Genomic DNA, 26,489 nt, shown 5'->3' on the forward strand with positions numbered 1-26,489 from the left:
GGGGGGAGGGAGAGGGAAATGGGAGGCTGGGAGGAGGCGGAAACTTTTTTTTTCTTATTCTCAATAAAAAAAAGATACTTTTAAAATATATTTGTTGTTTTAGCTTAAAAAAAAAAAGGAGCCTGGGTGGGCTGGGTGCGACAATGTAAGCCTTTAATTCCAGCAAGCAGGAGATAGGGGCAGGCAGATCTCTGAGAGTTTGGGGCCTGACAGGTCTACAGAAGGCAATTTCGGTCAGTTAGGGCTACACGGTGAGACTTTTCTCAAAAGTGGGGGATGGGTTTTGAAGCTCAATGACAAGATATTTGCCTAAGTATATACAATATCCCAGGTCCAAGGACTGGCCCCACAAGAAAATGGGAAAGAGATAATAAGTTAGAAAGCTGAGAAGGGCAACATCATTATGGTCCTAGTACAGCCTTAGATGGAGTCCATGGGTGCTAGTTTCTCAGGTTATAGCGGGTTTCATAACCCTAACTCTAACCTAAAAAAATGTTGGACCAGACGTTTTTCCAAAGTACTAATTTCATTGATTGTTTGGGAATTTCATACCATGTACCAAATAACACTCACTTCCCAGTCCTCCCAGGTCTGCCCCCTCCCCTTGCGACCTCCGCCCTTCCCCCCCCCCCCGCAACAGGAGAAAAAATGAAAAATAAAAACGAGTCCAAATGTGTTGCCCATATAACCCTGGAGCATGGTCAAACTCCCGTGACCAGCCCCTTAAAGAAACTTGAGTCCTTCCCAAACCACATCCCTGCCAGAAGTCATCAACTGTGAGAGCTTCACTTCAGCATCCTTATCACAACTCTTAAGAGTTCTCTTTGATGCCTTCCTGTGTAGATTGTTAACTTTTGGGGGTGGAGGTGGGGGTAGGAGTTGGCACAGAATCCTTCTCTGTCCCTCTCTCTCAATTGTGAGTTCACAGTCATTAATGCCACTGTGAAAGTAGCTGTCTTGCCTTTTATAGTCAGCAGGAGCATGACTCATAGACTTCCGCACCGTCTCTGGTGACAGCATAGAGCATGGACACCATCATCATCCTTAGCAGCAGCACAGGCCAAGGTCACCAACGTGGTCCCAGGTACTACACAGGACACTGTGATGTTTTAATAGGAATGGTCCCCGTAGACTCATGTGTCTGAACGCTTTGCCCATAGGGATTGGTACTATTCGAAGATGTGTCTTCTGGAGTAGATATGGCCTTATTGGAGGAAGTGAGTCACCGTGTAGGCGGGCTTTGAAGTCTTATAAACTCATGTCTGGCCAGTGGGACAGACTCCTGCTGCACACAGATCAAGATATAGAATTCTCAGCTCCTTCTCCAGCACCATGTCTGCCAGCATGTCTCCTACCATAATGCTAATGGACTAAACCTCTGAACTCTAAACCAGCCCCAATTAAATGTTTTTCTTTCTAAGAGTTGCTGTGGTCATGGTGTCTCTTCACAGCAACAGAAATTCTAACTAAGAGAGACACTGACACAAATATGGTTCCTGGTGGTGGCCCAGCCCATATATATCAACACAGCTTTGGGCAGCGGCAGCATAGACCACAGACATCCCCAAGGCCTTCAGTGGTAACACAGCCCACAGACATCACCATGGCTTCAGAGAGCAGCACGGACCACCATCATCTGCATGGCCTTTGGTTGTAACACAGGCCACAGACATCAGCACGGGCCCTGGCTCCGGTATCACAGACCCAGACATAGCCCTCAGCAGCAGCACAAGCATGAACATCAACATGGCCCCTGATGGAACCCTGGACCATTAATATGGCCTCTTGTAGCAGCTCAGACGATGGATGTCCACCTGGTCTCCAGAAGTAGCACAGGCCTCAGACATCCACATGGCTTCAGAGAAGGCCCAGATCATGGACATAATCCTCCAACTTCAACACTTCATGGTGCAGTGGACCACAGGCATCAACACAGCCTCCTGAGTTAGCACAGACCATAGAGGTCTTTGAGGAGGCCCACTCCAGAGAATGAACAGTTCTTCACCTCAGACTTCCCATTGTTGCTCAGAGCTAGGGCGACTGCGCAGTTTGGAAGGGCGTTTTGGGGGGCTGAATCTGTGAAAGCTCCATGCTGCTGGACAACAGCATGTCGGGCCCACTCAGCAACAACACATTCCTCCTTCCCCCTCGGCTTCTCTCGCACTTGTCACCGCTAGTCCCGCCTCTCTCCACTGTGCCCTCCCTACTCTGTTCTTCCATCTTTCCCCTCTACATCACATATGGGTTTGTCATGCAGTGTGTCAGACAGTACACAACTTTACGTGTAAATATTCACTGCAATGAGTCATTGGTCTAGTTCAAGGTTTCTGGTTTCTGAAGCACCATAAATGGTGGCCATTTTTAAGACTTGTCTGAGACATCCTGCTGTTGCCTGGAGTCAGGGTGATGTTGTGGTTAGGCAGGCTATCTGGGGAACACCCTGTGAGAGCTCCAGGCTGCTACTCACCTCCCTGTCTTTGATGTCTACCATCCAAGGCTCACTGGGCTTGACTTTTGTGCTTGGAGCCTGGAGGCCGGGCCACCACCTGGCAATCTCTATCTCCTAGCAGGGCAAGCAGCTTGAGCTGCAGCAGCCAGCATGACTATATGTTGGGGGCCAGCTGGCTGGCCTAGGACTGACCCTATTCAGTAATGCCATCTGGTTCTGCAGGACCAGCTCCTCCATGCGCTCCAGTAGCTCGTAGATGGGAGTCTATGTTGAGGTGGACCAGGCCCAGATGGCAGCTGAGTTGGTCAGCCTGGGCCTTCCAGTCCAGAGTCCCCAGACAATATTTTGAAAAAAATCCTTTGGTGTAGAAAACTAACTACCCTGTGTTTCACAGTATATTCCTGGTCTCTCTATAAGCACACACACACACACACACACACATACACACACACACACACACACAAACCCAACCAACCAAAAAAACCTTGCCATCATGATGATACTATAAATGTCTCTGAAACCAAATGTTCTCACGGGGAAACGTGCACCCAGTTAAGATGGGTGGATTATAGTGTTAGGTAGCTAGTCGCTTATTCCCTGTAATCTCAGTCTTTGGGGGGCTAAGAAAGGGAATCAAAGAAGGTTTGGGGTAAACCTGCGATATATAGTAAACTCTATAATATTCTGTGCCATAGGATGATATCCTATCTCAAAGAAAGAAAGAAAGAGAGCAGATAGTCAATATTACTTTTTCTTCCTCTCACCTAGCTGGTGCTGTTCTCTCAAACTCTATGAACACTGTTCCTGACCTTAGTTTTGAGTCTGTTTGTAAATTCTTTTGTTCAGAAGAATAAGAACTTCCAAGTGGGAACCCCCAATTACCAGTAACAACAGGAAAAAATAAGAATGATGATGCTGTTTTGATTTTTCAAACCACCTGAATACAAGACTGTAATAGGTGTGAATTGGCATTTACAGAACACCTGCAGAGATTCCCATTCTTTTGTGTCCTAGCACAATAAACCGGGCCGGAATACACGGATGGTTATAGAAATAGAAATAGTTCATTAAGAAATAAAAGGGAACTTCAGGGGTAGAAGTGAACTTGTAAGCTGGGAAGGCAGACACTCAAAAGTCTTGTGACTCATGAGTTTTGATCCTTCTTAGATTCTATAGCTCCTGTCCCTGTCCTGGAGACCTTTCAGGCTTTTCTCACGCATGCTCTGTGCTGTCACAAACAGTCCATGGCCAGAGATGCTTCCAATGTTTCTGCCAATTGTCTTCTTTTATATAGGAATACTGATATCATTTTCTCTACACCCCTACTCTCCCACCTCAAGACCGCTAACAGGGACTTAGGGACTGGTCTTGACAAAACTGAAGCAGGCACTTACACGGTACTTGTACTAAAAAGCATTGACTCACTTGGCCCATGACAAGTAAACATGGTACGAAAGACCGGCACCTCTGTCTTCATTTTGTGTCTGCCTGCCTCTTTTGCAAAAAGCAGAGCGAAGTCATTGCCCTAAGCTTGCTGTCCATTTTAGTTCTAGGAAATAAAGAAACTCAAGATGGTAGGCTCCCATAGACAAAAATAGTTCCTTTGATAACGAGGCCATGCCTGGAGCAGAAACAACCATCTTTCAGAAATAAGATTGATTGAGCTCATAGAATTAGGGTGACAAGGTCTTTTAAAATCAGGAGAGAGACAGTGGTCAACTAACCTCCACCTTCCCCAGTACTGCTGCGCCATCTGTCTTGCTTTTTGTCTAAGCCAAAATGTCATGTCAGTACTCCAAAAGCAGACATGCAATCAGCAGACCTCTTTATCTGGCCTCCTCCAAGTGTAACAACACTGAATAAATCTCCTCTCTCTGCTTTCGCCATTACTTAACTCTTTAGTTGGCGTACTGGCATCAGTAACTGGTCCTACTTTGTCCTAAATCTCTGCTAATTAAATTGGCTCAATATAGAAAGGTATAATATTTTAATTATTTATTTGAATAAAAAGTTGCAATTCTTGACCATATTTACTGCCTGGTGCTCCTAGATCAGCGTCTCAGGTAACAGTTGGTCTCGGCTCAGAACTTATGAACATGCTTCTGATTGATATGCAAGGAGCTAAAAACGTGTAAGGTGGGAGCTGAGGTTTACTTATAAGCCAGCAGAAGCATGTTCTGGAACAATTTTAGCTAAGAACTAACAACTAAAATACACAGAACCAGTAAGAATCGTATTCTGCCACTGAAAAGACCACTGGAATTTGACAGTAGAAACCAAGTCTGGTTCCAATCATAAAGCCAAATCTCACTTAAAGATTCCTTCTCTTAAAATATAGTTAATTTGACCAACAATTCAACAAAATGCTGTATTTGTAGAAAACTGTCTTGGATAAAAAGTTGGTTTGAAGACCAAGCCAATGCTGGCAGTAGTCAATAGTCACGATCTTCATGGGCCAAGGCTAATCACACTTGGCTTTCAGCACCTGTCTCTACTTGGGTCCTGGGCATGCCTTCTGATTAACTCTGATGTATAAGAATGTAGAAGTTTCCATTTCCATTCTCACAAGAAGGAAACTAAAATTGACTAACTCCTCTTGGGGTCAGAGTAGAAATTGCTACTCTGGAAACCAGAGAGACACAAAGAATCAAGTTTACCAGGAGAATAGGCCTCTGGTGACAGTAACTGCTAAGAGCAATCAAACAGTCATTGAGGAGCTGGGAAAAGCTGCCTCTGGACTAACTGGAGCCACTTCATAACTACGGCTAGCTTAACTTTTCCAGAGGTCCACATGCTTTTATAGGCTGATTTCCAGGGGTCACACTAGAGGTGCTGGGATTAGTCTGGGTGTCCTCCCCTAAGTAATTCCATGCTATGTAAACCAGGTTTTTCAGATTATCCTTTGCTTCAAGAGACTCCATTTTAAGGAGGAAGGACGGTTCTGTACCTTAGTGGCTATATGAACAGTACCATCTGTCTGACACTACCACACAGCCCAGACTAATAACTTATTCTTAAAAGTAGAAAAAGCGCCACCTTAGAAATTTATCAATGTGAGCTGTGACTGTTGGAGCTCCTGGGCCTATTACAATGACATCAGAAAAATCAGGCATTGCAAATTATTGGCCATAATGAACTGAGAAAATGCTGTAACTCCTTCGTCTGCACCCCATAAAAAGGAGGGCATTTAACATCACATTGGTAAAAGCCCTATTGACCTGTCAGGTGACAATACAATGTACGTATTAAAGGGCAAGCAGGCAGAGAACTTCCCAGTATTCCAGGAGCTTTGGCTTGTTTGGTCCCTGCTATTGACATAGTCTACTCCAAGTGCCATCTGTTCATGCATCTGAACCTGCTGTCCATCTTATTGCCATTCGCTCACCTAGAACCGATCTTGCCCTTTCAGTTCTATAATAGCCACAGGCTTACACATTGATTCAACAACTGGACTGAATTGTGATGCTCTCGTCCTGCCTGTGACCTGACAATGTTTCCTCCACGAGCCAAAGAGTCAAAGACCTTCTAACGAAAACCCACCACAAAGAAGTCCTCTCTGAGGTGCTGGTCAGGGTTGTTTAAGGGTCTCCCTAACATTACGAGGTATTGCTATTGTCCTTGGCCACCCCCAACAGATGGAAGAAGGTACATCCCTACTGATGAAGACACCATATACTTCAGACATAGGGTTCAGAGACCCCTGAGACAGAAGTGATTTGAGTTTCCTCCAGGAGGACAAGCTTTCATGGTACCAGAAGGTGCCAGCCAAGTTTCCAAAGGATGGCACTAACCACAGTCCTACTCAGCTCTGATGCCACAACAACCCGAATGGCACAATAACTCCAAGAGAGCAGCAGTGGCACTTTGGTGGTAACTAATGCTCTCTAATTGAACTGAAGACCCACTCAAAAAAAGGAAAATCCTGCCTGGTATTGGAAACGTAGCCAACGTCCCTGGGCTAGTGACGTCATGGATCTTGATGGAGAGCCTACAACCGCCATTTACTAAGTCAGCACACTCCCTAACTACCTCCTAAATATTTGTCCTTCTACCCACAGATAAATGTAGTCCTCACCCCTCATTAAGAAAACTTCTCTTTGCAACATAAGGATATCATTATTAAAAAACTACAACCAATCAAACTGCAGACTTGTGGAGCCCAGTCCCGAAGAATACATGGACAAAACTCCCCTTCCTAAGGTTCAGCAGACATTGCAGAAGACGGGGTGGAAAGATAATAAGAATCAGAGGATCAGAGAGTTTGGTGATTGTATCTCATAGTGATGACAGAAGCTACACCCATAAAGTCTCATGAATGTGACTGTGTAACACAAGCTGAACAAGGACAAAAACAATAGACATGCTAATGTGGACCCATTCAGGGAGGAGAGCCCAGGAGGCCTCAGGCAACCGAGAAATACTAAGAGAGAGAGAAATGTTCTTCTCCTGAGAAGAGCTCTTCTCCTTCTTATCCAAGACCAAAGGTTAGCTCTGAAAACTTACATGCAAGCAGCACTATACAGACTGATCAGATTGTACTTCTGTATGTAGAAACACACACACACACACACACACACACACACACACAAACATTTATATACACATATATGTATGTAATGACAAAAAAAGAAGCCATGAATTTGAAAAAGAGTAGGGAGGCATATATAGGAGGATTTGGAGGGAGGAATGATGCAATTAATATCTCAAAAGATAAAAAAGAAATAATTAAAAATAAAAGAAGAAATATAGTAACACACTATCATGTCCTGTTTCCAACATGAAGATATCATGAACATCTGTATCCTCAACAACATAAAGAATAAGAATTTGCCCGGACTGTATTTTTGTTTGTGCTGAATTATTTTCATGATAATTCTGCTCAATTACGAGGGTAATGAATTTTCCAAGTCTTGGTGCACTAAAATTTGCATCGGTATACCTTTATATTTGAATGAGAGCTTAATGGGGCGTAGGAATCTAAGTTCAAAATCATGTCCTCCCATATATTTAAATTTATCACAGTACTAATTTCCAACTACAACATTCCATTGTACTGCTGTCACTAAAAAGAGCACTCACGGCTGGAAAGTTTTCTCTTGGCAAGTGTGGAATTTTAGTTGCTCAAAAATAATTAGGAACATTTTAAAACTCTTGATTAATCAAAAGCTTGTTATAAGAATGTAAAAAAAGATATTTTGGGAAATGATATGTACCAACTGTAAGACAAACTAACTCGGAAGAATATATGAACAAGAGAGAAGATGAATTCTTCGTTATAATTCTTAATAACTATTAAAGGACCTATGACCAAAAGGGAAAATATTATAGAGATACTTGGGTTTTCCTGTTAACCTGTTCTTTTCTCGAAATCCAGCTTATTAAATTGTAACACATTTATTCATAACTTTTATGGTTTTATATTCCTATTCTATATAGAGTATACATTATGAAATCTATAGATGCTGTGCTTTAAGATTTACATAGAGTTATCTACACACAAAATTCTGTAACTTGATATGTTCACTCAATATTATTACTGAGACCCATGTGTATCGCTATATATTCATTTACTGCATTCACTTGCCTTAGAGGAGAGTCGCTCTTTCTAAGGAGCTCTTTGGGAGAAACTTTAATAAAATAGATCAATAATTTCAACTGGCAGTGACCTTTACCCCTAGTGACCACTGGAAATGTTTGGACTCATTTGGAGTTATCAGAAGTAGAATTCAGGGAGTAGAAGCCAAGTGATGCTTCTAAATATGGTCCTGCAAGACACAGGACCATTGCAAGAGAACAAAAAATCGGTTCCAAAATGGTATAGTACTAATGCTTAGAAACCATTATATACCCCAAAGCCACATATGGTACATTCCTGAAGAAATCCTGGGTATAGAGAAGTGACCCAAACATAGACACTTTAAACTAAAAGCATGCTTTCTGCTAATGCATCATCATGCCTGTGCCTTTACTACATTAGAGACTATCTTCTTGCATGTGGATGCTGGTTAAACAGTTTTATGGCAATCATTATTGCTTATTTTACAGAGTTGTGTGTGTATATAGATTTTGTGGTGTGTATGTGTCTTGCGAATATTATAGTGGGAAGTGGGTCTATAGGCTTATTTTCTCGATTCTGCATGTTTACCGAAAACATATGGGAGTTAAACTAGACTCGATATGGTAGCCTAACCATGTTTTGGCTCCTACACATGTAAAAGCATCTTTTAAACTAATAAAACATGATTCTTCTATGCAAAAATAGATGTGTATTACAGGTAATACTCAGATCAATAATGAGGAAGGTTAAGGCATTAACCAAGTTAAAGACAAATCCAAGGAAAACAGTTACAGATGACAAACAGCAGAATGGGTGTGTAACTGAGTCCAATCCAGCTGTTCATAGTAAGTGAGGAAAGGTGATTTGAGCTCCACTCATCGCCCAGACAAGAAAGAATCTGATGTCTACAAACAACTATGTTTTGGATTACTATTAGCTATCACTGATTTTCCAAGTAGCCAGAGAGCTCTCAAAGAAGCAAATGACCTATAGGGATGTCTTTTACTCTAGACAATTTATATTTCCCCACTGAAGCAGTTTTTCTTCCTGCAGTGGAATAATCCATAGTTTATACTTCAAAACTTTAATTTGTAATCTCTGGCTCCTACTTTTTATTGCGGGGAGGGCAGCAGTGAGACCGGTCCCACCACGCAGCCCAGTCTGTCTTTGAATTCCCAACTGTTCTCAGGCTTGTACCATTTAAGCCCGGTTGGGACAGGTTTTGAGGCTTTTTGCATCGTAGAACTGGGTGGAGGCTGAAGATGCCAACCACTTTTTTCTAGACACAGGGATGACTGTTGGTACACCTCACTCACATCCAAGCCGGAACTCCTGTAGCTATGGCGTCAAGTCTTTGAATGGCTTAAAGCCAGCACTTCCATCTAAGAACACAGAGCAGAATACCCAGATCTTTCCCTGTTGGCATCATACAGAACAAATACACCCAGCTGATGCGTGCGCAAGTACACGCAGGCTCAGTGAGTAGCAGTGATGGGGCAGGGTGCCCGACAAAATAGTCTTCTGGGTGCCACAACTTGCCAAAGCTGCGAAGTAAAACTGGGATATGGGAACCAAATGGAGATAATATGAACTGTTTTTAAATATCTTCCACATTTATTTATCGGCCAGTGTGGTGGAGTTCAGAGAACAATTAGTAAACGTTTGTTTGCGGCTTCTCCTTGATGACTCGAGGGAATCGAACTCAGGTTGTACAGCTTAGCAGCAAGCATCTTTATTAACTGACCTGGTAAGCCCACTAGTGTTTTTGTTTTTGCTGTTGTTGTTTATGACGATCTGTGCAATCTAAGACTGTTCAGGGTCACACACTGCAGTGTTCTGTCCCTTTAGTTTACTCATTTTTAACCTGGGGTGTTTTGTTTAAGTATTGGGGTAGAATCCAGAGGCTCTTTTTGCTCTACCATTGAGTTACAGCTCCAGGCTTAGCACTGACAATTTTAATAAAGGTTAGCTTCTTTTGTTGTGACCTAATCCCTCTGTTCATGGTTGCCTGACGTTCTGTTAGAATCAGGTTATGAATCTGTGGCAAAAAGACCTTCATAAGTGGTGTTTCTGTCCTTGCTAGTATATTACATCAGAAGGCCCAGCATGTTACATAACTGACTTGCCATTTAGTTAAGGCAAGGCCCTCCTGCTTTCTTTACTATAAATACAAACACCCCCCCCCCACACACACACATTGACGTTAATAAGGTGTTTACAAGCCACAGCCTGGTTTTAACTCCTGTTCGCCCTAGATTCTCTGCAGGTGCTTTTGCTACTTGTCAGGAACCAGTTTCGTTAGCTTCACCCCTGCTTTGCTCCTGTTTCTAAATTCCTTTCTCAGATGACACTGTCAATCATCCTCCACCAGATCCTCTACCTCAGGCACCTTTAACTTCTCCCTGCACTCAGCCAAGACACCTTACTGGTTCTCAGAAGCAGCTCCTAAATCAGGTACCTTCTCTATTTCAGTGATTCCACAGCCTTCTAATCGACCTGTACTCTTAGGGTATCTAGCCTCTCTTTTCTAGGCCATTCTGTATGCTCTGCCTAGATTTTTCTCCCCACATTTAAATCTGATGGAGTCACTCATTACCCTGATCAGTATTAATTATGTATCTAATTGATCTTGATTTCTGTATAGACGATAAGTATCCAGGATCTTTATAATACCATAAAAATTGTAATTTGACTGTATCCACCTCTGATGTGGGAGAGTCTTCTGTTTTGTGTTGATTTCATTGGTTAATAAAGAAACTGCCTTGGCCCTTTAATAGGACAGAAAATTAGGTAGGCAGAGTAGACAGAACAGAATGCTGAGAGAAAGAAGCCGAGTCAGGCAGTCGCCATGATTCTCCTCTCCGAGACAGACGCAGGTTAAGATCTTTCCTAGCAAGCTACCACCTTGTGGTGGTACACAGATTATTAGAAATGGGTTAATCAAGATGTGAGAGTTAGCCAATAAGAGGCTGGAACTAATGGGCCAGGCAGTGTTTAAAAGAATATAGTTTCCGTGTAATTATTTTGGGTAAAGCTAGCCGTGCGGGAGCTGGGCCGGAATGCAGCCTGCCGCTGCAATCACTACACACCTCCTTATCGTCAACTACTCCCTGACTTTCCTCTAAACTCACACCAGAGTGAATTCACCATTCCTCAGAAACTTCCAGCTCATTGTCAACTTTACACATTCATTCCTGTCACTTCCTTAATTTGGGATTCCTCTCCTCATTTATCCCAGTCACATTCTCGCCTATTCCTCCCAGACTTCTATGAATTACAATCTTGTCTTTAAAGACTTTCTATTTCCTTCTTCACCACAGTGAGTTACCCTCTGCTCAAGCCTATCCACTCCCCAGTTCTCATGACTTTCTAACTCGGTGTTAGGCCCATAGATCACTTATGGCATAAGAGAGAAGGGCTTGCTGAAATAAATCGACAAAGCCTAAGTAGGAGGATACCATACAGATTTATTACTATGAAATGGGAGAAAATCATGGAGATGGCAGCCGTTAACAGTCCACTGAACAGAATCCCACAATTTCTACAACACTTTTTCTATGGCAATGGGGGCGGGGAATTGAGAGTTGTGGCAATTCTGGGGACTTAGAAATGATTATTAGGGGGATTGATGAGATTGTAATTGAATTGTAATGAGCCCAAGAGACAGACATTATCTTGTAATAGAAGATAGACATCTACTTAGTTGTTCCTTCATTCCCTAGTCTTTCAGTCTTTTAAGCTAGGTAATAGGACTTGTGGGGGAGGTAGATGGCAATTATGTTCCTTTGGCAGCTTTGCAGTCTGTGAGGAGGAAATTCAGTGGGGAAGGAGTGGGTGAGAGATAGGGAGAGAGAGATTTCATTTCCTCTAGGATATTGAATATAATATAAGAATATTTCCAAGTCATTTCCAGTTTCTTTAGATTAAGTTACTCAGCATGCTAACAAAATAAGACAAAAATCCCATCGTCTTTTGGAGGCATTGTTTTGTGAGTTCCAAAAAAGTATTTAATGAATGTTTTTTGAGCGAATGAAAAATAATTCCGCTAACAGTAGGCATTGGCAGTTTTCTAAAGAGACACGACACTGATATAAAGCTCTGCAGATCCTTGTATGACACATACGTGGTTTTCACACAGACTGCAACAATATATGTAGCCCCACTTCATGGCAATCTCCATGTCCGCATCGCTTAATTCCTATTTAGTGGGCTTAAGGACATGAAGTAAATTCAAAAGAGTCAAGTTGTTTTCCTCTTCACACGAATACATACTTACTACTAGTAATAGGACAGAGCAAAGAACATGCTTGGATCAAGGTCATACATCTCATGCTAAAAGATGCAAACCAAAACCCTCAGGGTGAAGACTTTAGTATTACTCTAGGTCCCCCAAAGGAACGAATCAGTGACCCCCCCAGGATTTTTGCTGACTCCTTGGGATCCTCTTTCTCCAAAGGGCCTCAGCTGAAACAAACCATTACAAAATCATGCACTAATTACGAAGGGCAGTACCTTCCCAGGAGTAGAGGAGGCCACCCCTAAAAATGCCCGCCTAGCAAATAGCAGTTGGCTACCAAATTCATCCTACGGGTAAGGTTCATCTACCTCCCGTGGAAGTAGATGTTCCTTCTTAAACTGTATAAATCATGACAAGTTGAACAAAACATCATCCCTTTCCTTAGCAAAACACACAAGTTTATCCACAAAGGTAAAAGAGCAATATCTGCCTTTCAGGGACCATAAGAAGATACTGATTAAATTCAATGAGGAAAAGACTTCTGAAAACAAATTGTAATTATATATCGTAATGAAGTGTGTGCATGTGTTCTTTGTAGCATGGGTATAGAAGTCGGAGGACAACTTTTTGAAATCCCATTTGCTACTACCATGTCAGCCTCAGGAATTGAACTCAGGTTGGCAGGCTGGCAGCAGATGCCTTCACCTGCTGAGACATTCAGTAGCCCCAATTTGTAATTATAAAATAGCATATATGTGTAATTACTTTCGGATTTTTAAAAAATCATTTAATCAGTGTTGATTATATAATGATGTCAATGGCTTGTACTTGAAATTGGGTTAGAGAAATGGATCAGCTGTTAAGAATACTTACTGCTCTTCCAGAGAACCCAAGTTCCAACCATGTGGCATGGCTCCCAGATACCTGTAAACTCAAGTTTCAGAAGATCCAACTTATTTCCAGCTTCTGTGAATACTGCATATTCCCAGTTTTTTCTTTCTATTGTACTAATGCAATAATACTCTAGAGAAATGTTTCTCAAGAATCATTATGCCTGCATATCACCCAAGATTCTTGTTAAGATGAAGTTTTTCTAATTAATGGGATAAAGAGGCTACATTCTAGGGTCATTTCTAGTGCTGCTAGATCCAAGGACAAGGCTTTGAGCAGGAGAGTCGCACTTAGAAGTTCTCGATAGTAGGGTCATCAAAGAGTGCTCTAACATGTTGTAGTTCATCAGAAGTTCCAACAACAGGGTCTTCTCTGTGTTCACATTACTATCTTCCTGTTGCAGTTCCAGAACAATGCTAGCACGTGAGCCATGATGACTTCTGGGACATATTATCCCCTGAAATTCTATCCCTGTATATGAGGTAACAGCTGAAGCAGGAGAATCCGGCTCACGTTTCCCTCACCCCCTCTCCTGAAACAGAGTATAAAAGAATCCTGTGACCCGCCTTAAAGCAGACCTCTAAGGAGGAATTCTTTTAGACCCCGAGGAAGGAGTGTCCCATTCTCTAAAGATGCAGGGGCATATGGAAGTGTTGGAACAAACAGACATTACTAAGCTTTCCAAGCTTATTATGGAGTGCCACTGCATAACCTCTTGTCTTCCAATTATGCTTCTGGCAACCGACCAGAAAAATACAGTTCCCGTGTTGCTTTGACTCTTCGTTTCTGAAGGCTCCCATGTCACATAGCACTTAACATTGAGTGAGTTATCACCAGCTATTCTTTTTATTATGTATTTTCAGCTATAAATATTGTATTACAAATACAAAATGTGCTCATTCAAATCGTGGTTCCAAGGCCAGTGGCATTAATATCACCTGTTGGTAATGTGATTTGAGAGCTTTACTTCAGACTTATGGCTTCAGAATGGACATTTCAACAACCCTGATGGAAATATGTGCATGTTAATTCTAAAAAGTAACTGCTTCAAATATTTTCCATGCTCCAAACCTATCTTTTGTACTGAGTATTTCAGAATAACTACAAATCTCTCTCTCTCTCTCTCTCTCTCTCTCTCTCTCTCTCTCTCTCTCTCTCTCTCTGTAATTTTAATAGCTGGAGTGGCTTGATTTAGGATTACATTGATGGAGTGCTTTACCTGCACACAATTAATCCCCTGGATGCAGAATCTAGAAGAAACAATAAAATGAAGAGAATGGTTAAAAATCTTGGTCTGTTTAAAGAGCAAGCTGTGTTCTTCCTCAAGTGAAGAGCAGGCTGTGCTTTTCCCTAAAGTGATTCCATTTTGTAAAGTGGCAGTTTATCTTGAGCTATTTCATTTTGAGAGCACATGCCAAGGTGGAATCACTTGGAAATTGATTTGGGTAAGTCGATGTCACCAGGTGTTGGCCAAGTACAACCTATTGCAAAGAACAGCATCTTACTGCAAAAATGGCAGGAAGGCATGGGCTGATCAATAACGTGTTTGCTTTTATTTACATTTAGTTTATGTGTGTGTGTGTATGTGTCTTGTGGGCGTATACACATAGTACATTATGAATGTATAGGGTAGAGTACAAACCGGCAGTGGTCAATCTACCATGTGGGTTCAGGGGATTGAGCTCAGATCCTCAGGCTTGGCAGCAAGAGCATATTCCCACCAAGCCATCTCCCTGCCCCCCCTACATAATTTATTCTTATTAATAAAAAGTAAAAATCACCTGTGAATTTTTCAAATTAAGTTACGAGTTAAAGGGCATGTAGACTTTTAAAAAAAAATCAGAGAAACTAGAATATGAATGCTGCTGCCCCCATCACCTGAGAAATATGAAAGGAGAGGCACTTAAGACTGACATACTGACAGATCATCGTAGGTGTGCCTGCCAGACTACAAACTTCCCTCTCTGTCCTTGGGCCTCAGATTGCTATGATTCCCCCATTTTGTGGGGTACAATTTCAAACTCTAAGCAGTCAAGATCCTCATCATGACTACTCTGTGCCTAGAGAGCTCTCTGCCTCTAGGTTGTGTTCATTAACCCCATGTGACTACCAGTGTTGGCTTTCCATTTGTGTAGCTCTCCACCTTTGCTCTGGGTCAGGCCTCTTTAAAATCCTCTGACTGTTTCCCCATCTTTTTGGCTGTCTGAAAGTCCTCACATGCAACACAATGTGGAACGTGAGTAATTAAGACTGGAATGAGACCCGTGGTTGAGCATAGCTTTCAGTCCTTAGCAGAGAAGCTTCTGCGTGGTCAGTAGTGGAGACAGAAACTCACAGTTGACCAGAGTGTAGAGTATATGTGTCTTCAGAGTGTTCAGCCACAAATGAAACATTGGGAAGACAGTGTCTTCTGTACATGATGAGGCTGCTGAACTCATAAACTCAAGCAGTTTCATGTTGCCTGAATCAGAGCAAGCCAGCCAACATTACAACCTGGTGGGGGATGGGCACATGAGTTAGTGACTGTTGGTAGCTGTTAGTCAAATATATGAGCCTATGGGGGGCATTCTTATCAAACTACCACAATATAGTTGTTATTTTTCCTCTTAATAATTTAATCTACTGTGTTACATAATTCTTAATGGAGAGAATGACATCTGAGTCTCATCTCTGCCCCAGGTGGAGATATGAGTTTCTGAATTGCCAATAAGATTGTAAGATTATCAAAGGCCGAGGGTACAGCTGGGCTGACTAGAACTGAGACGATGTTCCGAGCGGCGGCGCCTGGGCAGCTCCGGCGGGCGGCCTCATTGCTCCGATTTCAGAGTACCTTGGTGATAGCTGAGCATGCAAATGATTCTCTAGCATCCATTACTCTAAATACCATCACTACAGCTGGACGTCTTGGGGGTGAAGTGTCCTGTTTAGTAGCTGGAACCAAATGTGACAAGGTGGTCCAAGATCTCTGTCAAGTAGCTGGTGTAGCGGAGGTTCTAGTGGCCCAGCATGATGCCTACAAAGGCCTCCTTCCAGAGGAACTGACATCATTGATTTTGGAAACTCAGAAGCAGTTCAATTACACACACATCTGTGCTGGAGCATCTGCTTTTGGAAAGAACCTTTTGCCCAGAGTAGCAGCCAAACTTGATGTTGCCCCAGTTTCTGACATCATTGAGATCAAGTCACCTGATGCATTTGTGAGAACTATCTATGCAGGAAATGCATTATGTACAGTGAAGTGCGATGAGAAAGTGAAGGTGTTTTCTGTTCGAGGAACATCTTTTGAAGCCGCAGCAACAAGTGGAGGTAGTGCCAGTTCAGAAAAGGCACCAAGTTCTTCGCCAGTGGGAATATCAGAGTGGCTTGATCAGAAATTGACGAAAAGTGATCGACCAGAACTAACAGGTGCCAAAGTGGTGGTTTCTGGTGGTCGGGGCTTGAAGAGTGGAGAGAACTTTAAGCTACTGTACGATCTGGCAGATCAACTGCATGCTGCAGTTGGTGCTTCCCGTGTTGCTGTTGATGCTGGCTTTGTTCCCAATGACATGCAAGTTGGTCAGACAGGAAAAATAGTAGTGCCAGACCTTTATATTGCTGTTGGAATATCTGGAGCCATCCAACATTTGGCTGGGATGAAGGACAGCAAGACAATTGTGGCTATTAACAAGGACCCAGAAGCTCCAATTTTCCAAGTGGCGGATTATGGGATAGTTGCAGATTTGTTTAAGGTGGTTCCTGAAATGACAGAAATACTGAAGAAAAAATAAATCAAAATCATGTCAAGGAAACTGTCAAAAGTATTCAGCTGAAATCATAGAAATTTATAATATGAGGAAAGAAAATATGCTAACAGCAGCTAGAATGCCTTTTGATGAAGCAATTATTATATTCCTTTTTTATTTTTTGTGGTCCTAAACAATTATTTTTGACATTTTCTAATTCTGTAATAAAATATATAATAAAGTTTTGTCATCCTTTAAAAAAGAGATTGTAAGATTATTGTCTAGCAGGCTTCCTGGTAAAGAACACAAAAGACTGCTGTCCTCATCTTTTAAGGTTAATCCAAAAGGGGCTGTCAATTACCTGCATTGGAAAGCCACCTGTTCCAGAAACTTTAGAAAACAGTATAAAGGTTCCATAAACATGTAAGTCTCCTTGGCCATTGCCTAGTCTCACCCTGGGAGTGTTTTCCTCCACAGTGCCCACTTGGTCACTGTACAGTCTTCAAAGTGGCTCATGTTATTCTGTAATAAAATCTACCTGTCTTCTACTTTATGTCTTGTCTCATGAGAATGCAACAGAGATTGTAAGAGAACTGGGGAGCCAAGGGGAGAGTAGAGCATAATCCGGCTAACAATATGAAGTCATAGAGAGTTAAGAGATGTACCAGACTGAAAACCAGGTAAGTAATATTGTTTGTGATATTCTTAGAAAGTTTATAGCTGGGGAAGAAGTAAGTCTGAAATCAAATGTCATATGTACCTTGACCTGAAGCATGGTTCATAGCAATTTTAACATTCTCGTGTATGTGCAAGTGTGTGTATGAATTGGAGAAAAACCTTGGATGTCGTTCCATTCCCCCAGCTCCCTACTTTAACATTTTTTATGTAGTGCAAAAATATCCTTCATCACAGCTGATAGTTTATTCTTTAGCCAGATATTACTGACCATGGCCCAGGAACAATGATTTAGGTTGCTCTGGAAGACTTGTTGCCCTATAGAAGTAGTTACATGGAACCTTATTATTTATGAAAAAAAGAGAGTCGTAAGTCAAGGCATTTACCAAATATATTTCTGGGGATCACAGGTAGGTAGGCTACAGCAAAGGGAAAAACTTCTGAAGGTGACAGATTCTATCAGATGACAATCTTCACTTGTGGATGGGTGGAAACTAGTAGTCTAAGAATAAATTTTTAAAGGATTAAGGCAGTGGTTCTCAACCTCCCTAATGGTATAACCCTTTAATACAGTTCTTCATGTTGTGGTGACCACCAACCATAAAATTATTTTTACTGCTACTTCATAACTGTAACTTTGCTCCTGGTATGAATCATATGTAGGTATCTGATATGCAGCTCCTGCGAAAGGGTCATTTGACCTCCAAAGGGATCCTGACTGACAAAGGGGTTCTGACTGACAAGTTGAGAACTGCTGGTTTAGATAGTCATGAGAATGTTAGATTAGGTACATGATGAATGACCTTCAACAGGGCTGAAAGTAGCCCAAGATAAGCTGGTTCTGATCTTCAGCATTTTAACTGTGTGTAATCTTGAAGCTCAGTCATTTGGCCTTGTGTAATCAGTCATTAGCACAGGTACAGATTTTCTTTATCTCCTGGGAGTCGTAGTTTATACTTATTTGGAATATCTCTATAAAGTGGGTGTTCACTTTATTTTATTATATTTATATAGTCTTTTCTCTCTCTCTTTTAACCCTATAGGTGCTCTGCATATGACTTCCAGTTTAGTGTTTGTATTGGAGTCCTGAGTGTGTGAGCGAGTAGATCGTGGATTCATATGCCCTCTCCTGGATTCTTTTTCTTCTGTTGATTTGTCATGTCCAACTTTGATGTGATAGTTTTTTGTTTTATGTTAGTATATTTTATTTTGTTTTATTATTATCCCATAGAAGCCTATTTGCTTTCTAATGAGAAACAGAAAGAAGCAGGTCCGTATGGGAGAGGAGCTTGGACAAGTAGAGGACGTGGAAACCAAAATCAGGAGGATATGTTATATGAGGGGGGAAAATGTGTTTTCAATAAAAGGAAAAAATGGAAGTCGTTTCTACATATGCTGGGTTCACAGTGAATTTTGTCAATGTCTGTTGAGATTCTTGAATCTCCGATGATAAGAAGCTTCAGCCAGACTTGGATGTGAGTGACCCATTTCCTTTTCTATATCCTCTTAGTTTTTCCTTTCTATCCCATCTCAGATGTTACAAGAGATTTCTTTCTGAAAGCATCTTTCAGATGACATTAAGAAGCCGGTGTGGAATATTTTTCCAAATTCTAAAGAATAAAAATGTATTGCTCTTATTTGGGATAAAAGTAATACTTTTGATAGTACAGCTAGATATTCTGTAGTCCTAGCACTTGGGAGGTAGAGACATGAAGATCATGGTCGTCCTTGTGTGCATAGCAAGTTCAGGGCCTACCTGGGTGTCTTATTTATGGTTTCTATTGCTGTGATAAGCACCATCACCAAACCATCTTGAGGAGGAATGAGTTTATTTCAGTTTATCCAGGGAAGTCAGGGTGAGAATTCAAGGCCTGGAGACAGCAACCGATGTGGAGGTCATGGGGGACACTGTTTACTGGCTTGTTTGTTCTGCCTGCTTTCTTGTAGAACCAACACAAGGGTGACACCGCCCAAAGTGGCCTGGACCCTCCCACATCAATCATCTATCCGGAAAATATTCTACTTGGTGGGGGCATTTTCTCAACTGAGGCTTCCTTTTCCAAAATGACCATAGCTTGTGTCAAGTTGGCATAAAAGCAGCCAGTGCACTGGGCTAATGAGACCTTGTCTTCCTAAATAAATACTATTATTAATAAAAGAAATACCTTTTGATGTTCAGAACGATATTGTCATCTATAAAGTTCATGCTGGAGACCTGTACAACCGATCTGTAAAACATAATGCAAAAATAATCGCTTAAGGTTTAAGTATGCAATTTGGGTTAGGGCTGAGTTCATATCTATCTTGGATAGAGGGATGAACATGCCTGTTATAGGATGGTGCTAGGAGGAGTTTGATGAGCCTGGTCTAGAGTCATATTATTTCAATGCAGTCACATGACTATACCCAACTCCAAGGGTAGCTGAGAAATGTAGCCTGGCTAAATGCCCAGGAGGAAGAGGACCAGGGTTTATTCAACAGCTATGGCAAGAAAATTTGATCTTATGTGTCTCCAGGTCTGGAGGCCTATCCAGTGACAACTAATGATTCCAATTCCAAACCCAAGACAGGAAACTTAACTGTCATTGAGAAACCCTTAGTGAGTTAATTCATGGGGCTTCCTAAAGCGGGAAAACCAAAAGTTGGAAACCGCAGGACATTTTAAGTTCATTCTGAGTTGGGTAACAAACTAAATGCAGAGATACCTGGTTCTTGAGTCTTGCTGCTAAATCAGATTTTACTGTTATCGTTACCCAGGGAGCTGTCAAGTTACATCAGCCAGAAACACTGACTTGGACTTTGAATATGAAGAAATGCATTGTGCTTAAATAATTGTTTCTGCTCAATGCTGAACCGTGTGTGTGCGCGCATAGGAAACCACTCAGGTGGAGGCAATTTAATGTGATTGTAATTGCTTGACTAAGCCGAGGGTGGGGAAATCACAAGACTCAGGAAAGCCTGGGCTGTGTGGGAGTAGAATTGCATGACTAAACTGAGGAAGTAGCTATCTAGACCCAAGAACAATCTGTCAAACACTTTTGAGGTAGATGCAGAAGCAGAGGGTTTTTTTTTTTTCTTTTTTCTTTCTCTCTCTTTTTAAGAGGATCTAGAAGAGCGGGGCAAATCTATTAGGCCAATGGAGTAAGGAGAATGGGAAGAACTGTTTTGTTCTTTGCATCATGAGTAGCAGATCCATCGGATTTCCAAAGCCGCATGATATGCAGATAAAGGAGGGCAGGGAATCTCATGGGCTGTGCCAAAATGAAGGCACAGGGCTCTGCCAGTCACCTCGTTTCTTCTTGTAGTGGCATCTCCTGGTGCCTTCTTGTGGAAAGATAGGTTGGCAGGAGAGATGACGCCCAAGGTGAGACCCTCAGCCATCACTAAGTACAGCCAACTTTCCTATAAGGTTATACCCCTTTCAGAAAATGATTGCTTGTCAAGGCATCTGCCTGAAATTTTGTTCCTTTTTCCTTAGCTATGCTAAATGAGTAGCTATGCTAAATGAGTAAAGTATATTAAACCTCCTTAAGACGTAGCACCTTTTTGTGTTATCTATATGCTCACTGGAGCATACTCCCAGTGGCCAGCCCCTTAAAGGAAACTGTTTTTTTTTTTTGTGGGGAGGGGAAGGTCACAAGGGTGGGGAGAGGACCTTGGAGAACTGGGGAATGAGTGTGATGGGATACATTATGTGAAATTCCCAAATCATCAATAAAAACATTATGTTGGAAAAAAGAAGTAGCACTTTTGCCCCCATATCATCCCTCTCAAAATATAATGGGAGATTGTTTGCAAACGATACATTCCAAAGCCGGAGTGTAGTTTAGTTAGTCGAATGTTTGCCTAGAAGGCATGAAACCCTGGGTTAGATCCCTAGCATCACATAAATTGGTCATGGCAGCACATACCCAAAATTCTAGCTCTTGAGAGGCCAGAAGTTCAAGGTCATCCTTAACCACTATACCAAGTTAGAGGCAAACCTGGGCCACATGAGACCCTGTTGCAAACATATAATAAAAAGGTTATATTCTGAAACATGAATTTTAAACTTGCCATTAAAAATAATAAAATGAGTTCATCTGGATTAAGCAGTTTTTACTACTCCCGGGAGCTATTTTCTAAAGAATTAATCAATGAATAAAAAATATTTTAGAGAAAATTATTACCCAGACTTTATGGAAGGATTTTCCACATTAACTAAATTCTACTGGTAGAAAATGTGAAGAGTGTGTGAGTACAATTCTCTGTTTTGTTTGTTGACTTGATTGTGTGCTTTTTTCTGTTGTTGTTTTGTTTTTCTTGAGACAGGGTCTCACTATGTAACTCTGGCTGGCCTGGAACTCATTATGTAGACCAGGTTGGCTTTGAACTCATATATTCACCTACCTCTGCCTCCCAAGTACTAGGATTTAAAAGTGTGTGCCACCATGGTGGGCTTTGATGTCCTTCCTTCCTTTCCCTGCCTTCCCCCCTCCTTCTTTCTGTTCTTTCTTTCTTTTTTTTGACAGGGTCTTACTAAGTAGCCTATGCTGGCTAGTACTTACTTGGTAATATAGGAAGGACTCTGCTTTTATCTTCCAAGTTCTGGGAATATAGGCATGTAGCACCATGCCTAGTTCCAAGTCTCTTGAGGTGCCGGGAATGCCCAGGACCGCAAGCCCAAGTGTGGCATCACTCACAGTGGGCTGGGCCCTCTCCCGTCAATCATCAATCAGGAAGATGCACCACAGGTTTGTCCATAGGCCTATCTGGTGGGGACATTTTCTCAGTGGAGGGTCCTCCTTCCAGAATGACTACTTTGTGTCAAGTTGACATAAATCTAGGCAGCACAGTAACCCTGTTTCACTTCTTTAAGTATTACCAAGCATTTGCTTGGTATCTCTCATATTGATATTTGAAAGGGAGAGGGAGAGGCAGAAGAAAAACGAAGAACGGGTGGAGAAGGGAATAGAGAAGGATAGAGAACATGAGTGGGAATCTGGTTTATCAGTTTGATGTTAAGTGAAATTCTTATTATTCTAGGATGTAAGGCTCAGACCTAACAATCAAGCAATATCTGCATCGGCCAACTACAGGATATAGAAGTCACCAGTATTAGACAAGGATAAGCTATGCTAGAGTGAAAATGCCAACTGTTTGTGGTTTCCATGTAAAGGGTTTACAAAATAGTTTTAAGTATTATAACCTTTTTAAATACAAAGAAACATTGACAGATAAATACAAAAAGTTAAAGACTCATGTTTTACATACATTCATGTCTGCATACACACATACATACACACACATATATATGTATGTGTACATATACAATATGTCATATATATCAACTAAGGCTAGAATCTACTTTTCTAACTTACCATCAACATGTGTCCTTTTTACCAATTTTGCGCAAGGCACTCTCCTAGCAATCTAGCGTTCTGAAAGGAAATGTGTGGACTCTTCAGAACACAGCACTTAGTAAACATGCTTTTATCTTTCTTTCTGTCCACTTAAACGCGGAGGCATGGGAGCAAATGGGAAATAATTATAGAGATGGCATTTTATTTAACAGGATGAAATGAAAACTCTTGATTTCAAGGGCTTTTAATTCATTTCCTTGCCAGCTGCAAACAATTAAGTACCTGATTTCTATATTCAATGTTTTTGGAAGGCACATTTTCTGGGCCTCTGCTGGTGACGCATTTGAAATAAATGATTATTCTTACTTAAGAAAGAGTTTCATGACAACGTCCATCTGCATTTTTGTATGCTAGAATAAAAGAACGCATTGCAAGGGGTAAAAGCATCATTGCTTAACAACTGAAAGAAGGAATAGAATTTTATTAAAAGTAGAAACTTGTAGTATATTTTGGCTTTTAATGTGAAATGGCCCAAAGGCCTTGTGTTGAATGATTGATTGACCCTCAAATTCTGGCAGAGTTTTGAGAGAGGATACAAACTTTGGGAAGTAGATGTGAGAGGAGCCTTACCATTAGGGTCTTAGCTACCCTTACGTCACTGTGGTCAGATATCTGACAGAGACCAATTGGAGGCTCAAGTGTTTATTTGTGAATGTGGTTTCAGAAAGGTTTACTTCAGACCGGTTCACTCTTTGTAGGCTGATCAGGCAGTAGCCATCTTGGATATTACCAGTAGCCATGGCAGAAGGGAAAGGAGCCTGAGGAATCTTGGTACTGCGATTAACAGCTTAGCCCCCAAATGGCACAGAATGTTTTCTTTCATTTCATTGGCCAGGAATGTATAATAGGGGGGTCGCCCAAACACAAGGTCTAATCTGATCTCTGGAAGTGGAAGAGCGGAAATATGCACTGAACAGTCTTATGAGTTCTATAGCCACTCATGCAATCTCTCTAACCTTGGGCTTCTTTATCTAAATAAAGTAGCTGGCAACATCACCGAAACTGTTAGACAAGGAAATGTGCATAAAGCACATAGTGGGATCCCCAACATTAACAGATCTCCATCAGTGACTGGTGCTGATATTCAGTGGTATGCCACAGCAATAGCGACATGGCAATGAGGAGGACATACGAGTTGCACTTTTGTTGACGAGGCTGTGTAGGGTGAGCTAAATAGACTACAGAGAATTGAGTGGTACTTCCTTCGTGATTACACAGCTTCTGTTTCTAGAGCTTCTGTGGCATTTGCTACAATGAAGATAGTGAGGCTTGAACACAAAAGGTGCAGGAGATGTAAGCTACAATATAGATAAGAAGGACATTAGCACAGTCAGCCTTAGATGCAACCAGTGCAGGTAATAGTCGTAAACATTTTTTAGATAGGGGGGTCTTGTCTATCCCAGGTGGCTTTGGCCTGTCTATGTAGCTAAGAATGACCCTGAGTTTCTGATAGTCCTGTCAGGTGACACTGGATTCATACCTCCAGAGTGCCGAGATCGCTGGTCTGCATGCTGATCATGAAGTGCTGGGGACTGCACCTAAGGCTGCATGCATGCAAAGCAAGCACAATACCAACTGAGCTATATCCCCAGTCTGTTTGTAAGGTTTTTCCTTTAAAAAGGCTTTATTATCATTTTGTGAGATCATAATAGAATTACACTATTTCCCCCTCCCTTTCCTCTCTCCAGTCTCCCCTGCCCCTTTGCAAGATCGCGGCTGCTTTTTCTTTTATTGTTGTTTCTCTCCCACCCACATCCACACACACACACACACACACACACACTCACGTACTCACATACAGGCATGCATGTATGTTTGTGCAGCACACACACACACGCACACTCTTTCAGGACCTACAATATGATATTGGATAACCTAATTGGTGTGCTCTTTCCTGGGAAAGAGGATTTCTATTGCTCTCAGGTTTCCTTAGTTGCCTGTAGTAGGGCAAGGCGTCTTGACCTTTCCCCCTTCCATGTTAGCATGCTTATTGGTGTCATCCTTGTGTGTTTGTGTTTTTGAGACATTGTAAGCCAGGATGGCTTTGAACTCACCGAAATCCTCCTGCTTCAGGCTCCACAAACACAAGCCACCACAAATAGTTAGAAGGGAGTGTTTTAATGTGTTGCAAGTCATGTGGATGTGGTGCCCTTGCTGGTTGCCTGGAGCAGATTTGCACACCCCAAAGTTATAAGGGCCTGACTGCCTTTGGTTATTATCAAAACAAGCCACTCTGAGCGAGGCTCGTAGTTCCTGTTTCAGGTACAGAGACAGAGGAGCAGAGGGAGCAATGAGACAAGGCCTTCCCTGTCAAAAGGAGGTCACTGCTGCAGCTCTCGCAGTTACAGAGGCAAAGACGTGGAGGACACACTTAAGGATGCCACTGCCTGGCCATTGCAGTAATTTCTTTTCTGTCGTTTTCTGAACGGTGAAGGAAAGCACACCCACAGCATCTGCTAAATAAGGGCACTGGGAAATTATCATGCGAATTCATCCATCTTTTCCTTCTGACTGCCATGTGAGGCACCTTTCTAATCCAGCAAACAGATTTGCTTTCCAGGGCCATGAAGCTCATAAAGCAGAACAGTAAAGACTTCTCTGTCGATGTAGCATCTTTTAAAAATAGTGGCTATATTACTCTCTAATTTATCCCCCTAATTCTAAAACTCCTAAAAGTAAAATGAGTACAAGAAAAAAGTCCACATCTAAAATAGGGTGAAAGATTGAACTATAAGAGGAAATTAAACTGTTATGGAAGAGAAGATTGCGGTGGCCCTCCCCATGTCCTTCAACAACAGGACCCAAACCTGCATGGCTCCAGTAGACCCGGAAGACTGAATGTTATTCTATACTGAGTATTTGTCAAAGGAAATTTCTTTGTTCTGGAGACTAACTCCCCTCACAACCCCATAACTACAAATCCGTGTTTAATTATAGCACACGCTAGTTCGAAGTCATGTGTCTGTTAGGTGCCAGCGTTGACAGATCCTTGGAAACATGACAATGACAAAAACATTTTCCTTCCTCCAACCTCAAGGTAAGCTTTGGCTTCTGCTGATAAATGTGTTTCAAAAATATTAAGCTCTCAGAGAAACCCAATCTGTGATTTGTGTTTGTGTGTTTATTTGAAGGAGGCAGGCTTGGTGGGCCAAAGCAGACCAGTATTAAGGTTAGAGCTATCCACAGAAAATATTACGTTTCAAGAATGTTCCAGGCTAGAAATACAGCTTCGTTGCTTTGGCAGAATGCTTTGGTAGTGTTCACAAAAACCTGGGTTTGATTCCCCGGAGCCATGTAAGGGTGGTGGTGGTGCATACCTGCGGTGGCAGCGAAATGGAAGCAAAATGAGCAGAAATCCAAGGTCATCCTGTGCTGTATAGTGAGTTTGAAACCTGCCTGGATTAGAAAACCTGCCTAAAAATTCCATATACAATCTGGAAATTTATCAGCGCTCTCTTGAGCAATTAGTTAGGCTTTCCTAAGGTACATACTATTCGATGCTTCAGTATAATCACAGACACCTTTGAACCCTTCCATCTATGAAAATGTTATCCAA

The 26,489-nt window shown here is 41.8% G+C and overlaps 1 protein-coding gene and 1 long non-coding RNA gene across 6 annotated transcripts in view; both read left to right on the plus strand.

Moving 5' to 3' along the window:
• The window catches only part of LOC126512680 (uncharacterized), a 531,499-nt gene that overhangs the window by 307,405 nt on the left and 197,605 nt on the right, over positions 1-26,489 (plus strand). The window lies entirely within an intron of this gene.
• LOC126512678 (electron transfer flavoprotein subunit alpha, mitochondrial-like) lies at positions 15,855-17,118 on the plus strand. Its single transcript, XM_050160559.1, has one exon. The coding sequence runs from the start codon at positions 15,900-15,902 to the stop codon at positions 16,899-16,901; it is 1,002 nt and encodes a 333-aa protein (XP_050016516.1). The 5' UTR covers positions 15,855-15,899; the 3' UTR covers positions 16,902-17,118.

Source organism: Alexandromys fortis, unplaced genomic scaffold (assembly GCF_014885135.2).
Source record: "Alexandromys fortis isolate MF-2015 unplaced genomic scaffold, M_Fortis_MF-2015_v1.1 scaffold_120, whole genome shotgun sequence".
Taxonomy (NCBI): domain Eukaryota; kingdom Metazoa; phylum Chordata; class Mammalia; order Rodentia; family Cricetidae; genus Alexandromys; species Alexandromys fortis.

What these genes read in the sequence shown, in the direction of transcription:
- LOC126512678 (XM_050160559.1), top strand. Translation starts at nt 15,900, where the DNA reads ATGTTCCGAGCGGCGGCGCCTGGGCAGCTCCGGCGGGCGGCCTCATTG.